The sequence below is a fragment of the Brettanomyces bruxellensis genome, chromosome 3, assembly GCF_011074885.1.
Source record: "Brettanomyces bruxellensis chromosome 3, complete sequence".
Classification (NCBI taxonomy): domain Eukaryota; kingdom Fungi; phylum Ascomycota; class Pichiomycetes; order Pichiales; family Pichiaceae; genus Brettanomyces; species Brettanomyces bruxellensis.
Window position 1 is genome coordinate 259,605 of NC_054684.1, and position 16,018 is coordinate 275,622.

A 16,018-nucleotide genomic window follows, 5' to 3' on the forward strand; every position below is an offset into this window, starting at 1 on the left:
ATGTTGTTGATATCTCCTTAAGAAGAAATGCCAAGACAATTGTAAAATGTAGGAAAGCCGAAGAAATATTTGTACTCTTTGTCTTGCAAATAAGAAACCGCGTTTTTTCAATACAGTTTAAATTAAATCGCATTAAATTATGATGCCGACAATCAAACTTGGATAATACTAACCGTAAAAGTATTTTTTTTTGTTTGAATTTGAAAGGATTGTTGCGATTGTTAAAGAATTATCTGAAAACACGGTAGGAGAACAAACAATAAGAAATAGAAGAATGCGCGATTGCATACCCCGATCCACGAACGTTAAATTACCAGGTTATGCATACCTGAAAAAAGTCATCTTGTTTTCAAAATTTAGGAGCTCCGAGTAAAAGATTGTCCAGTTCATCCACATTCTTAATCCCAAAAAAAGCCACTGGGCATTGTTCGCTACCATAATTTTTGCTTTGTATTTGTCCTTTATTCATTTAAACATTATTCACATAGCCTCATTCTGATTGATATTGGTGCTTTTTATCAGAATAAATCAAACGGCAGAACGTTGGGAGAAAAAAAAAAGTCTATTCCCAGAGCTATATAAGGCATACAAATCTCGAATTTTATTAGAAATAATTAGACTGGCGCAGTTTTGAATGTTCTGTTGGTTACACTATTTAAGCAAACCAACTTTTCCGTCCTTACTTCGGTAGATTCACTCGTTTCTTACACAGTTACTCGTTAACTATATCCAAAAAAAAAATACTTTTTCCAAAAATGAAGTTCAGTACTATTTTGTTTGCCTCCTCTGCTGCTGCATACAACACCACTGTTATTGAGACCATCACTTCTTGCTCTGGTGGTTGCACTCACACTAGTGGTGTTTTGAGTTCCGTCAACAGCACTATTGCCAGCTCTCCAGCTACCTCAGCTGTCAGCTCAGTTGTTAGCTCCGCCCCAGTTAGCTCTTTGTCTAGCTCCATTGCTGCTACGAATGCTACCAACGCAAGCATAAGCACTTTTGTTGGTGCTGGTGTTCCAGTTGGTCATGCTAACGCCTATGTTGCAGGTGCTGCTGCCATTGCTGCAGGTGCTATGTTGCTATGAGTTTCAGATGTACCTTTTTGGCACATCTGAATGTACTGTTTAATTTTTCTTAAACATGAAGCTTTTAAGCGTTTATTTTGTCATTTCTTGATCCCTATAGGGTCTAATTTTGTTTTTTAAATAATCGGCCAGTAATCCATGCTGGTAATAATTTATTTTTTTTTCCAACAATTTGTTGAGTAGCTTCTGTGTGTTTCTTGTATCAAGGTCAGACATCTGAACTGATCGCGAGTGATTAGGATTGATCTTTGAGGGTCCTCCCTCCATTAGTCAGTTCTTTCCTATCAAAATATTCCTTATGTAGGTAATGAATGAAATGTTGTCAATTTCCTGCGGGTTTTTATCTCACTAAAATGTCTCAGATACGTTTAGACCTGTTAACAAATAGAGATACCCACGCTATTAAAAGAATGTAATGCCATGTACGCATAAGTGAAATGTCTTCATGATATTAATATATTACGAAAAACGTTAATATGAGAGATATCTAATGGCGAGTCAATATGAAAACGTATTCAAAAGATCTGAATCTAATCGAAACAAAATACACAGTCCCAGAGCAGAAGAAAACAAAAAATTGAAATAACCCAAAACCTAAGCAAGTAAAACTATGTTACAAAACTGAATGTCTGCTTTTTTCAATCAAATGAATGTTATAAGCTAGAGAATATTCAGTGAACGAAAAAAAAAAAAGTATGCCGTTTTTTCGTCGCGCATCACGAGTAATAATATTGTTGTGTGTTCGGACCTCCTTGGGGATGATAGTACATATTTGGATTGTTGTATGCCTGGCCTCTAGAATCGATTGGCGGTTTTGCTGGAGGGGGAGGTGGTGGTGGTGGTGGATGACGATGACAGCAACAACTATTGCAACTGCAGCACCAGCAGAACGACCTTATGCATTTACCTCCACAAAATATAACATTCATTATGATTGATATAATCCATAGAACGATAAGGCAGCCTATAACAATGCACACTATAGCCACGATTTTGCACCATTTCTTATCCATACAACTATCCCATTTGCTTTTTGTCTCCTCTGTGAAACTTTCCCTCTTATTGAGATTGGATATTAGCGAATTGGCCAGGGCCGCCGGACACAATTTATTCGACCCACCATCCAAGATATTTCGAATATTGAGGTTGTCCTTAATGGCTTGTGGAATAATCATTGTAAATGTACTGCTTGCTGATCTAGGGTAGAAATGTGTTAAACTCAAATAAAATGTAGGAGGAATTTAAAGGAAAACCCATCTGAAAAGTAGGTGTGGAGAAAATACAAGAAGATTATCTGAAATTGATCTCCTTATGTAGTCTGAGAAAGTTGCGATGCGAAAAAAATTATTTATGTAGTGCCAGTTTTAGGGATGATAAGCATAATATGGACTTAAAACATGCATCTATGAAATCCAGCCATCTTTTTCACCGGGGGATAAATCTTCCTTCGGTACATTAAAAAACTTTTGCTTGTCCTTCCCAAAATAGTAACATCGAATGGGGCTCAGCCTGAACCCTTAATATAAGTTGATCTGTTAGCGCGCTGAAATTTTGAATCTAAGCATGACGGTATTTTTCTTTTTTTTTCTTGAACCTTTTATTCTAAGCATTAATATTATTTCTTTGTGTCAGATTTTCAGGACCTGCGTCGTCTGTAAAAAATGTGTTTCTAACACAGCCGACTATAATTGTATTTTACGTGATCAAAAGCCGGGAACAAACGCACGCTGAGATTAAATCACAAGCTTTGCATATAAATTTAAAGGGGTTTCATATGAGGTCATTCCAAAACTTTATCTAAAGCCCCTTTGCCTGTTACCACAATGTTACCGTCTTTTTTTATTCTAATTTTGTAAATATTTACTCAATTAAACATAATTTTCTTTCCTTTCTTGCTCATATCAACGTCTTTGTAAAATGCACCATAAGCACTGTGAGTTTTCTTCTTCGTGTAAGATCCAAATTTCAAAAGGTCTTCCGGAACAGGCTGATCAGCAGCCCTGAGAACATTCATTAAAGCACCTGCGAGATGCTTTTCTTCTTTTGTGAAGAGTGTATGCGCAATTCCTGAATGTCCAGCTCTACCAGTCCTTCCGATCCTATGAACGTAATCTTCAGCCGTAAGAGGGAAGGTCAAGTTTATGACCACCTTGACATTTGGGATGTCTAAGCCACGTGCAGCCACATCTGTAGCTAACATCAAGTTGCAACGACCACTCTTGAAATTCTCTAAAGCTTCTGTACGTTGAGCCTGACTCAAGTCACCGTGTAACGCTGCTACATCATAACCATGATATCTCAGATCTCTCTCCACACGAGCAGCCTCCTTTTTATATAGTGCAAAGATCAAAATACGATCATGCCTCTTGCTTCCAGACAAATACTTCTCAAGAAGCTCTAATAGTTTACCTCTTTTCTCCATTGGCTCTATCACCTCAACAATCTGCTTAATGTGCTTGTTTGCCGTCAATTCATCAGTATCTCCAATGGAAATTTTGACCGGCTTGTTCATGAATGTCGATGCGAGTTCACGGACCTCTTTCGGCCATGTTGCCGTGAACATAAGTGTTTGCCTGTCGGATCTTGTTTGTCCAACAATACTCTTAATATCCTCCTCAAAACCTTTCTCCAACATACGATCTGCCTCATCTAGAATCAAGTAATCCACGTTTGAGAGATCAACAGAGCCTTCTTGAATGAGATCTAGAAGACGTCCGGGTGTGGCGATGACACATTGTGATCTTCTAACTTCTCTACGTTGCTCTTCTTTTGGCACACCTCCATAGATGCAAACACAATGAAGACCGACGGCATTAGTCAATTCTTCCATATTCTCGTATGTCTGTGTTGCCAACTCCCTGGTGGGAGAAACAATAAGGACCTTTAGATCCCGACTACCAGACTTAATCACGTGATCAACAGCGGGCACACCAAATCCAAGTGTCTTACCAGATCCTGTCTCTGCAACACCAATCACGTCGTTTGCCTTAAATAGGTACGGCCATGAAGCAGCCTGAATTGGTGTAGGCTTTTCAAATTGTTCAAGAACCTTTTCAATTCGGCGGTCCAAGCCAGAGTTCTTCAAAGAAGCCATTGTGAGAAATGGGTTCAAGTTTTCCTTTTGAGGATTCTCTATACTAACGTCATTCTCCTTGAAAAATTTGTCAGTATCCTCCTTACTTATATCTGTAAGCTTATCTGAATCGGTTTTCAATTTTGAATCTGTGTGGTTCTCGGATTCTTTATCGTGCTTATGATGTTTATGATGGTGTTTGTGGTGATGACTGTCTGTTCTAATTTTTTTAGTTATTGGTTCGCTGGAAGACTCATCATGGTGATGTTTGTGATGATGATCATGCTTTCTCTTTTTATCTATAGCCTTCGGCGACATTTTTCTGTAACTTGGGTAATATTTGTTACGCTAACCTAGTATTCAATAACATAACATCTGATAAGATAAAGTAAGGAGTAGGTACTCAAAAATTTTTCACCTATTTTCCTTGAAAAAACTTTTTTTTTTGTTCCCATATTTTATCTTTCATTCAGGAACTACCGAACTACCTATCTACCCAAATACAGAAGCCCTTTTATTTATGCAGTTTTGAAATGCTTCAGTTGGTCATATATATAGTACATTAAAAATATTATGAAAAAGATAGTGATGCTTAAAAGTCATCATTTAAATCATAGCAAAGATGAGGGCGGTAATTGCAGCGACGCAAGAATATAATGGGCGGACAATTTCACCTTGATCAGCACTAGCTTTCGAGGAAGCAACAGTAGTGGATCCAGATTCATTTTCCGATGAATGTTCAGAATAAATTGTACTTAATGTTGTGCTGTTATCGGTTATTTCAGTACTGCTGGACACACTTTCTGTAATTGTTGAGGAGTCAGCACTGGACGTGGCATCCTCAGCAGCGATAGAAGATGTTCTTGAGGCCGATGAATGCTGTACACTATTTGTAGAAATCACTGATGTAGTTGACTTCTGAGTCTCAGAAGAATCCGAACTACTGTTAATACTTGATGCGGAATCACCTGAAACCATTTCATTAAACTCGTTTATAGCTTTAGATTCTCTTCCCATAACCTTACCATCAACTGCTTCAATTGAAGTCCAGTCACCACTATCACCCGAATATTTGTATTCGGATCCAGTTGAGTAGTCACTGACAACCAAATTCTGAACTTGCATCACAAATGGTGCTTCGGAATAGTCAGTAAGTCCTCCTGCCCATTCAATAACTCCCTCGCCATTGTCATAGTCTCCTCCTGCCCAAATGCCAAAGTAAATTCTCATAGGAGACTGTGGATAACCAGATGAAGAATCATTCTTTAATGTCCTCAACAATTCACCATCAAAATACCATTTTAATTCTGATGAAGTCCAATCGATCGTGTAATTATGGAAATCAGCCCTAGGATCAGATATGCTGTGATACTCTCCACGGTCGTACGTAGTGGTGTTACCTTTAGAAAAAAAGTTGGATTGAACCTGAGATCCGTCCCCACCAAACCACTCCAAGTCAATTTCATCAAGGTCATCACTCTGAAGATAGAAGGAGGATATAACTCCCTTTCCTTTGGCTGATTTCATTTGAACCTCTAAACGACCAAACATTATATAATCATTGGAAACCAATGACGGATTATCAAGACGTTCAGCTAATGTGAAATTAACACCATCATCACCGTATGTAATACGACTAGGAAATCTATATGGTGTATAGTGAGAACTAGAACTCTTAAAATTATCTTCAATAGTGGAAGCCAAGGCTGGATCGGGTGAACACGAAGTAGTCTCCAAAGGATTGCAAGAGGCTAACGATGTAGCAGAAGCCGACTGAGAGGCCGATTGGGTTTCCTCTTTTTCATATCCATAAATGTTCCCACTATAATAATTAGTAGTCGCAGATGGCACATCTGAAGCTGCCCAAGCTGTTGTCAACAATCCTAAAATAGATGAACTTAATATAGTATTTCCAAAGAGCATTTTAGTTCAGCTAACAGATTAACGCTTGGTTTGCAGTACTAAGTGTTCGGAAAATAGCTTGTCGAAAAGCATGTTCCTAACATATTAAGTGAAATTGGCATACTTATATACATCAAAGGTATTCAAACAAGATATATCAAAAATGGCTTAAAATAATATTTTCAAACTAAGCGCCAATTGAAAAGATAGCTAAGTAAAAATAAGTGTGACCGAAAAGGTTAAAAAAAACCAGCCACCTGCACTTTCTCGCGGTCTTCCAAGCCACGCATAATAGTTTTTCAGACAGAAATGACACAATCACAATAAGATAAATGCAAGTTTTCATCGTGGAATTTCTATTTTAGCGAAAACTGTTTACATCAAAAGCTGCTGATCAATCGAACATAAATTCTTGTTTGATCTGTGTATCTCTTTCATTATCTAATAGTGGCCATTTCATTCTGAAATATGGATTTCCTCAAAGCGAACGTAATCTTTCTTATTTACCCTATGATTTTATTGATTTGAGATGTTCCCGAGAAGTCTTTTTTTTGTTTAATGTAGTAAAAAAAGTTTTGCATTCAGGGAAGTCTATATTAGTTATACTTTAGTTTTAAACGGATAAGAAAGGAACAAGCAGTAGCAAAATATATATATATATATATATACTTGAGGTAATAGGATTTCGATGTTCTTTCCGAAATACTTAATTTGGACTTTTCTCTAGTTTACCTTTAGGGTTTAGTTGATATCCGCATACTTGGGGTTCCAGTTGCATTGATCTTATTTTTTTGCATTCCATCTTATATGCTTTTACTGGATCTGTTGGAATCCATATTCTCTGGTTTTTCGCGTTAAATTGGAACACGGGGTGAAGATATTCAAGTCTCAGCTTTTTTTTGTCGTTAGTTTCTAGCTCTGTGCTAGACTTCTTTGCTATAGCATCCATTAGACCAATCATTGTCTCATATGGAACTGCCTCTATACTCCTTGTATATTTTTTGTTAATGGAAACATGCGCCCAGATTGTCGCCCCTAACACTATTATCATCAATATGCCAAGCAGAAAACAAGTATTGTTTCCTTCCTCATCTTTGACCAGAAAAAGTAATCCCATGAGAAATATTTCAAGTGAATATATCCCTGCATAAAGTTGTCTCCAAGCCATTGGGTAAAGCTTTCCATATGTGTCACATTTATCATTCTTGTTAAAGACATGTGCCAGTAGATATCTGTATGTGATCAAATCCAAAAGAAAATTAATGCAACAGAAGAGTAATACCAATGGTGATATCACTGAATATACTAACCCAATACTTCCATAGACCGAAAAGGTTGGGTATATTTCTCCCCAATTAGGGTTAAAACGTTGATAGCCTTTTTCCCGTTCATTCATACTCCGAGGTGTACTATCTTTAACCTTGGGATATATAATAACTTCGGTGATAAATCTATAGAATTGAAGAAGACCATTGCCCAAAAGATTTAATCCCCTGTAAATAAAAAAAGAGAAGAAAAAATTTGACGCTTTCGGGATGTCTTTTGCAACCATGGATGGCACGGTAGTTGGTCTGTATACGAGATTCTCTAGGACGACAATAAATCCTGAAGATATGGTGATGACTATAAAAAGATGAAAATGTAAGAACAAAAACATCCATTGTTGAAGGTGAGTCTGAAGTGATGATCCTGTGAGTATTCGACGATGATTGGTCAAAAGACGAAATATTTGTAAAGCCAGTCCTGTTAAAAATACCAACAATATTGAAGGAAGTATACCAGCAATAAAGCCCTTTATAAATTTTGGAAACTTGTTGATCCAACGCACAGTAGGAATTAAAGCTGTGAGGTATGGCAATTGTGATATTGAACCGACCATAGCTACTGGTAAAACCCAAGATAGTGTGACCGCAAAATAAGCCAAAAATATAATTATCTCCCTTGCTTGACTCGAGACACTATCATCTCTTTTCATGATGTTATCCCAAATAATATCTTTGGGATTTAAACAAATAATCTTGCATTTCATTTCCTCGATGTTTTCCCTCAAGATAATTTGATGCATAAAGGCAGCCTGTATTGGGGTTTTAAAATGAACGAAGGCAGTGTTTCCTAGCAGAAGATCATCACATTCTCTGTCTTCTCTTTCGAGTGGTTCTCTTTGGGCTGTATCGATTTCCTTTAATATTTTTTTTATTTCGTCACATAAGTATTCGAAACTATCTACCCTTTCCGAAAGTGATGGAATTGTGATCATCAATTTTGGATTTAGGTTTAAAACTAAAGGTTTATTTGTAAAGATGACCTTCCTTATTTTGGATGAAAATCCGTTTTCGTACCGAAGGTATTCTACCTCTAAACTTTCAAGTTTGTTTCTTAGCGCATGAAATTTTGAAATCATACTCTCAAGATCCTTATACTCATAAATATTCCAAACGTTGTCCACAATATTTTTATCTTGATTGAAAAATCTCTTTAACGAACCTGTGGTCGGGAAAATATTGGTAGGGATATTTTGAACATATAAAGTACAACAGTAGTCTTTCAGTTTGTCTTTCGATATTAGTTCTATAATAGTCCTGTTTTTTTCTTTGATACAGAACTTGATTTCACCCTTCATGATTATATGAAATAATGTCACAATAATTATTGTTATGGTAAAATGAAGAATGTATTTATCTGTGTGTCTCGGAGATATATTTGCCGTTGAAATCATGTCAAGGCCCTTCGTGTTACCCGCAGAAAAAATGATATCATACTGAGCTGAGTGATTCTCAGTATCTGATATGCAATTTCGTTCTAATTCGCTTGCCCCACAAAAGTAATTAACTGGAATGAGTATTGGGATGGTGAAGCAAGTCATTATTAGGAACATGAACAATAACAGAAAAAGGTATCTAAGAAAAAGATATGCTTCTAAGCCGTAGGAACGAAAACTTTCTATTTCTAGTGATAATATTTTCAACAGCCAAGAAAATCGATTGTCTACTGATCCATCCTTTATTTTGCCAAAAGGATCATAGAAGTTTTCAAATCTATCCTTTAGATATATAAAGATGATGATTTGTAAAAGGCAATATGTAATAGAGAAAATAAGGGAGGAGAAAAAGGACTCCAATGATATACCAACCGAGCCAGCAGCAGTATCTGATTGTGCAGTGTTAAGAAAATCAATTACATTTGAATAATTTTGTCTTGTCATCTTTATTTTTGGCTAATATAAAACAAATGTTAGGTTTTGTTGTAATATTGTTTTATCGGGTAGGCGAAGGGATATATTTGATGGGATTACAAAAAATCCTTTTTTTTTTTTTACCCTTGCGTCCACATTCTCGCTCACTATTTTGGCAATTGACGGATCAAGAATAATTTGCTATGAAAAGAAGAAACAAAAAAAAAATAATAATAATAAAGCAAAATAAAATAAGATGGCCCGGCCCGATCCTTTAATAAGTTGTTATTTTAGTATCATCTAGTGTGGAACTTTGAATACTTATAGAGTTGGTTTTCAAAATCGCTATTCCAAAAATATAATTGAATCTTAACATTATCTGGTTAATAGCAAAGCATTAACTATTTCATAAGTTACACTGAAAGTGATGTCAAAGGTACCACCTTCATCAAGATCTTCAAATTCTTCACCTAAATCGCCCCTTCAACGGCTCAGAAAACGGTTAACTGATAATATTTCTCACATTTCTACGGGGAACCATTCTCATGATGAACCAAAATTTCAATCGTTGGATGACTTTGACTCTAGTTGGGATTCGGAGCCGCCATTGACTCCCCTTACACTTAAAGGATATAAGAAGTCGACCAAACGGCAATTGCTTTCGCATGAACTGGCAGAGGATTTACGTCAACACATTCCATCCGTACTTCAAATAAATCATAGCTGGACTCTAAGATATTCCATCGAGCAAGATGGGACATCGTTGAACACCTTGTATGAGCGTTGTAAACCTCAGGTAGGTGAAAACATGAGAAAAAGAAAAGGATATTTCATTGTGGTTATGGACAACCATGGTAGTGTGTTTGGAGCATATGTTAATGACTATTTACGTCCTCAGGATGGCAAGTACTATTACGGAAATGGGGACTGCTTTTTATGGAAAAGCGAGCATTACAAAATCAAAAGATTAGTATCCAATAAGGATGGAGATTTGATAAAAGATGATGATGACAACCAACTGGTCATGGAGGATAATATCAGGCTCAAGGTTTATCCGTATACTTCGATTAATGATTTTATTATTTACTCAAATCATGATTTTATTAGCATTGGATCCGGGGGTGGTAAGTTTGGACTTTGGATAGATTCTAGCTTTTTGCATGGAGCTTCAGATCCAGTGGATACTTTTGGAAACGAGCAATTGAGCGAAGATGAAAAGTTCACAATTCTTGGCCTCGAGATATGGAAGGTTGGTTGAAACCCAAGAAGTATAACGAGAGGTTACTTTGATTAGTTTATCAAAAGCGATAGATTAGTTATTCTTTTATAAAAGATTACATATCATCTCTATTCTGAGAGTATCTAACCCAAAGTTTCGATAAGTAGTCAAACTTTTCAATGTCCTTGCTAGAAAATTTAATGAATTTACCCTTTGGAATACTTTGATCATTTGCATATTTTGGACCCCCAACAGCGTCATTTGCACAGCGAACGTATCCATTGCAACGATGTGATTGCTCCCAGAATTTCGAAGGATACCCTTTATCTGGTTCAATGCCTTGGATTGGTGGTGGTGGTATTAACCCAACCTGTATCTCTGATGGTGAATCATAGAGTTTTTTAATGCTATCGAGATCAAGACCTTCATTTCCGACTGCACCAACATCATCTTTACTTGACTCTGAGTGTTTGCAGTACAAAAATCCTGAATTCAACCATAATAATGTTTTTGTATCATCACTGAAGTGTGCTGGATGTGTAGAGCAAACTCTATGCCATGGATGCTCGACACTAAGTTTTGACAAAACACCGGCTGAACCAGCAGGATTTTTGTTAAATCTATATCTATTGCCCATAAGTTCCTCGGCCACCCAAAAGAATTCTTTATCACCGTGGAAAACATTCTTGATTGGCTCCGTCATTTGCATTATAAATGACGCAATAACAGCATCAAAGTGGTCTTTTCTATTAATAACAACCAATCCGGACTCCATCATGTCTTTGAGAGAGTTGTCGAAAAGTCTGGATCTCAACGGGTCACCTTGATTAGGTCTTATGTTTAAATAACCCTGCTCCAGAGTTCCAACCTGACATTCTTTGAACATGGAAACAACCTGGGGAGCTAATTTGTAAAGCATTTCTCTATCACGGAAAAATACGGTGGAGCTTTGTCTATATTCTTGAGAACCAAAGAAATTTGATAATGGTCCCAATGGAACAGTGTCCGTATCCATCATTATTGTTTCTTCAAATGAGTTGTATAAATAAGCCAACAATTTATTTCCCCAACCATTAAAAAGCTGTAAATACTCTGATTTAATAGCACCCGTAACGTCAACGAAAGTAATGTTTAATTTTCTAGGTTGCTTGTTTAGAGACCATGGGGCAATAGGTCTACTTGCTATACCGTTTTCATCTTCTGTGGCTCTTTTTATTATTTTCCTCTTAGACTCGTCTGAAAGTGTACCCTGGGTATAGAATATTTGAATGGGAATGGAATCCGGCTCCTCAGCTCTCAGAACTGCAAGCAAGCCTAGTAATTCAGGAACATATTCATCACTAGCAGTAAGAACAATGCCTCTCCCGTGTAAGCGCGCCTGAAAAGTCTTAATGAAGCAGCCACAATCTCTCGTGTTCCTACTTTCGTTGATTGTTTTCTCTTCTTCGTCATCTAAATCATCAATTTCTTCATCTTCATTTTCCATCATTCTAATTTCTTCATCCTTACTGTTCATTTTCTTTTTAATGTATTCTGGATCATGTCCCAATGGGTAAACCTGGTACTCTTTATATTTCCTCTCCGGATTCAATTTGGTGAAAATGGGAAACTTTCCAGACAACCATGGAAAGAGGCTTTGCTCAGCAGTAAAGCATGCATCTTTCATTTGTTCGTCATCTTCATTTAACTGGCCTTTCAAAAATATCGAGGAAAAAAGTCTAAGTTGAGACATCATGGTCTTAACTCTATTGGTATATGTACTGCTATAAGCTATCGCACTTGCTTTTTTTTCTTTCAGGTACTTTGCAAGTGACTCATCATCTAGTACTAATTTCTTGCGTTCTTCCAACGTGAATACTTTTTTGAGTTCATCCAAGTTCTTGACAAGTTCCTCCTGTGACTTTTCTCCCTCATTTTCAATGGCTGCTATTTCACCTGACAATGGCTTAAAGTAATATTTGCTTTCAGGTAAAATTTCTTCTGTGTAAACTTTTGCTTTGTCACGCCTTTCCATAGATTTAAATTTTTCTGGGTCTGGATATTTTTTGGATAGTAATTCCATCGGATCTTTGCTGATGACAAAATCCACATTTGGAGACACCATGAGTCCTTCAATCTTTCGTAATAGCAAAACTTTTTTCGCCACCTCAGGAGAGTTCACTTCCTCTTTAGACACCATGGTAGATAAATACTTCTTCGATAAGATTCCAAATGTGTTTCCGTCATCCAATGAATCTGTACTAATGCCAACTTTGCTGAGAACAATTGAACTCTGGCCAATAAGATACAAAAGGCCAAGAGATAAGCCCAAAGTAAGGGTTATTTTCAATACACGCCAACCAGATCTATTTATTCTCATTCTGTTGTGTGTTGAAAATCGTAGCATACTATTCTTAATGTTTAATTATGTTTCCAACTTTAAATCCAAATCATGATATGTTAAGTGTGTGCTAAGAACGGTTGAGATAACACCCACAACGCTACCAGATAATTTTTTTTTGCGTGCTTCTAACCGGTCGCGCGACTAAATAGGTTTTTAAAACCATAAATACGTAAAGGGTCTGTGTGGTAGGCTGAAAATTCATGCATGAATTTTAAACTCACGATAAAAGAAAAAAGCAAGCACAGTTCAAGAAAGCAGGGAGGGGAAAAAAGAATAAAACGCGAAAAAGGAGAGTAAAAAAGAGAAGGATTTAGGAAAATAAGGAAATAGGGAAGAATGAAACTATCCTGGAAGCCGCGCTACGCCCATAATGTAATCTATGGAGATAGCAAATTCTGGATAATAAGATAGCACTTTTAGATTGTCATCTGCACCCAAATCGGTATATCCAGCAATCGGACATAATTAATTTTGGAACCCTGTCAATAGGACTTTGAGGACGCATATTCTTTGTAGCAGATCATTCCTAACAGATGGCTAATCCAAATTATGCGCTGTTATTATGGGAAGAATTATATTGCTTCTATTCACTATAACTTTTTGTAAGTATGTGTGTGCGTGAACCGCAACAATTGAGAGCGTGTAAGGCTGTAAATTTTTTTTTTTTTTTGGCCTCTCTTTTGAGCACGTGGTCCGACCATAATAAAAAAAAATATGCTGCAGCCTCGGAGTGTTAACTTATTTTCGATTTACTTTTTTTCAGTAACCATGCTCTTAAAAAGGCTGCAAGAATCTTTTACGAAACAACTTGAAATTCTTCTTCAGAACAATTTTCGACTAAAGCAATCGGATATCAAATATTCTTTCCCCAAACTAACCAATGAAGTTCGGAGAAACCTTACGATCATCTCTTATCAAGGAGTATGCTTACTATTATATTCAATATGATGAACTAAAGCATTTCTTGAAGAGAGGATTAGATAGAACAGACCGTAGATGGTCGGGAAAACTTGAAGAGGACTTTGTTAACAAGTTGGAACAAGAACTAAGCAAGATATATGGGTTTACTACGTTGAAAGCTCAAGAAATTAATAGGAGAATTGCCGATGTTGATAAGCTAGTCAACAGGACCGTTGAGAATTCGAGGAATGCCACACCAGAGGAAATGGAATATTTTGAACAAGATTATGAGGATTTGGAGGATGAGTTGAGGGATATTATTTCGGACGTTTATGATTTGAATACCTTCACACAGCTCAATTATACGGGCTTTCAAAAAATTTTGAAAAAGCATGATAAGCAGACAAAATATACTCTCAAACCTATTTATCAGACAAGGTTAGACTCGAAGCCCTTTTATAAAACTGATACAGACAAGCTGATTGTTAGACTTTCTAAACTTTACGAACTAGTTCGAACCAGGGGAAATCCAACGAAGGGTGATTCAGCTGCAGGAGGAAAAACACAAAACTTCGTCAGACAGACAACTAAGTATTGGGTGCATTCCGACAATATTACGGAGTTAAAATTGATTATTTTGCAGCATTTACCTGTTCTTGTGTTTAATCCGAACAAAGATTGGGAGGAAGATGATTCTGCTATTACATCAATTTATTTTGACGATGAGAGCATGGATTTGTATTATGGTCGTCTTTTAAAGACCGAAGGTGCTGAGGCCATACGTATCAGATGGTATGGAAATATGGAAGTTGATAACATGTTTATTGAAAGAAAAACTCATAGGGAAGATTGGACTGGTGAGAAATCTGTGAAGGCTCGTTTCCCGATGAAAGAGTCCAAGATTAATGATTTCCTAAGGGGTAAGTTCACGGCAAAGCAGGCGTTTGAGAAGATGAGAAAAGATGGAAGAAAATCAAAGTCTGAAATTGATTCCTTGGAACGGTTGGCTGAAGAAGTTCAGTATAGGGTTCTTAAGGATAAGCTGCGACCAGTTATGAGAACTTTTTACCATAGAACGGCATTCCAACTTCCTGGAGACGCTCGTGTTAGAATATCGTTAGATACAGATTTGACGATGGTTCGTGAAGATAACTTTGATGGTATCGATCGTACTAAAGGTAACTGGAGAAGAATGGATATTGGCATTGATTACCCATTCCAGAACTTACCTCCTAAAGATGTTGAGCGGTTCCCGTACGCTGTTTTAGAGGTTAAATTACAGACGCAGATGGGGCAAGAACCTCCACAGTGGGTCAGGGATATGGTGGCTTCTCATTTGGTGGAGGCAGTTCCTAAGTTTTCGAAGTTTATACATGGATGTTCCACACTTCTACCTGAGAAGGTCGATTTGATTCCATTTTGGTTGCCACAGATGGGTGTTGATATTCGGAAGCCAAAGAGAGATCAAAACTACGGTATCACACATAGACATGAAGGTACGATTTCTGATTCGACAAGCACTTCATTGACCGGGCCTGACACATTAGGAGCACGTGGTAATCATATGGATGAGGAGGAAGCAATGACTTCGAATGGCAGCAGCCAAAATTACGGTGCTGTCAGGATTGCTGAAGCTGATAATAGAATTGAGGAATTGCCAGAAGAAGTTCATAGCGACACTTTGTACGGAAAGATTAAGGATGATTTGTCTAAAGTTTACAGGTATTTCTTTGCTTACGGTAATGAGGAATTTCCTAATGCCGTTGCGCCAGGAACGGTGTTTGAAACGCGTGTCCATGCCCCTCCAGGAAAGAAAATTGCTGTTCCAGTCCGTGTTGAACCAAAAGTCTACTTCGCCACCGAAAGAACATATTTATCCTGGCTTTCTATTTCGTTGATATTTGCCGCCACTGGCCAGACTTTAATGAATTACGGTGATCTTGTTTCGTTCATAACATCCACCTGCTTCTACCTTTTGGCTGTTATGACTGTCATGTACTCAACCGGTATGTATATATGGAGAGTCATAAATGTGAGAAGGAAAAGAGCTGCTAGATATGATGACAAATTTGGTCCAGATGCACTTTGTGCTGCTATTGTGATTGCTGTGCTCATTAATTTCTTGTTTAGATATCTTTATTAGATGTGGACCCTTATAGAGAAAAGATTTCATTTGCGTTTTGCTGTTTCCAAAAATTTTTACTTTTAATAAACCATTATCAAGTATACTCCAAATTGTGTGTAAACACCTGCTAGTTTCTCGAACTTGATGACTTTCATGTGC

At 37.2% G+C, this 16,018-nt stretch overlaps 7 protein-coding genes across 7 annotated transcripts; 3 read left to right on the forward strand and 4 right to left on the reverse strand.

The window, feature by feature from the left end:
- Nucleotides 1-755: 755 nt before the first annotated feature.
- Nucleotides 756-1,085, forward strand: BRETT_000094 (uncharacterized protein; the record flags this gene model as incomplete). Its single annotated transcript, XM_041278667.1, has 1 exon — nucleotides 756-1,085. One exon carries the CDS (start codon nucleotides 756-758, stop codon nucleotides 1,083-1,085), a length of 330 nt encoding a protein of 109 aa, XP_041134862.1.
- Nucleotides 1,086-2,949: 1,864 nt separating this feature from the next.
- On the reverse strand, nucleotides 2,950-4,476 carry DBP3 (RNA-dependent ATPase; the record flags this gene model as incomplete). Its single annotated transcript, XM_041278668.1, has 1 exon — nucleotides 2,950-4,476. One exon carries the CDS (start codon nucleotides 4,474-4,476, stop codon nucleotides 2,950-2,952), a length of 1,527 nt encoding a protein of 508 aa, XP_041134863.1.
- A 288-nt stretch (nucleotides 4,477-4,764) lies between these two features.
- BRETT_000096 (uncharacterized protein) lies at nucleotides 4,765-6,081 on the reverse strand (the record flags this gene model as incomplete). Its single annotated transcript, XM_041278669.1, has 1 exon — nucleotides 4,765-6,081. The coding sequence occupies one exon, from the start codon at nucleotides 6,079-6,081 to the stop codon at nucleotides 4,765-4,767; it is 1,317 nt and encodes a 438-aa protein (XP_041134864.1).
- Nucleotides 6,082-6,766: 685 nt separating this feature from the next.
- BRETT_000097 (uncharacterized protein) lies at nucleotides 6,767-8,680 on the reverse strand (the record flags this gene model as incomplete). The annotated part of the gene is made up of 1 exon (XM_041278670.1): nucleotides 6,767-8,680. The coding sequence occupies one exon, from the start codon at nucleotides 8,678-8,680 to the stop codon at nucleotides 6,767-6,769; it is 1,914 nt and encodes a 637-aa protein (XP_041134865.1).
- A 979-nt stretch (nucleotides 8,681-9,659) lies between these two features.
- On the forward strand, nucleotides 9,660-10,490 carry BRETT_000098 (uncharacterized protein; the record flags this gene model as incomplete). The annotated part of the gene is made up of 1 exon (XM_041278671.1): nucleotides 9,660-10,490. The coding sequence occupies one exon, from the start codon at nucleotides 9,660-9,662 to the stop codon at nucleotides 10,488-10,490; it is 831 nt and encodes a 276-aa protein (XP_041134866.1).
- A 76-nt stretch (nucleotides 10,491-10,566) lies between these two features.
- On the reverse strand, nucleotides 10,567-12,810 carry BRETT_000099 (uncharacterized protein; the record flags this gene model as incomplete). The annotated part of the gene is made up of 1 exon (XM_041278672.1): nucleotides 10,567-12,810. The coding sequence occupies one exon, from the start codon at nucleotides 12,808-12,810 to the stop codon at nucleotides 10,567-10,569; it is 2,244 nt and encodes a 747-aa protein (XP_041134867.1).
- A 904-nt stretch (nucleotides 12,811-13,714) lies between these two features.
- Nucleotides 13,715-15,877, forward strand: BRETT_000100 (uncharacterized protein; the record flags this gene model as incomplete). The annotated part of the gene is made up of 1 exon (XM_041278673.1): nucleotides 13,715-15,877. One exon carries the CDS (start codon nucleotides 13,715-13,717, stop codon nucleotides 15,875-15,877), a length of 2,163 nt encoding a protein of 720 aa, XP_041134868.1.
- Nucleotides 15,878-16,018: the final 141 nt, after the last annotated feature.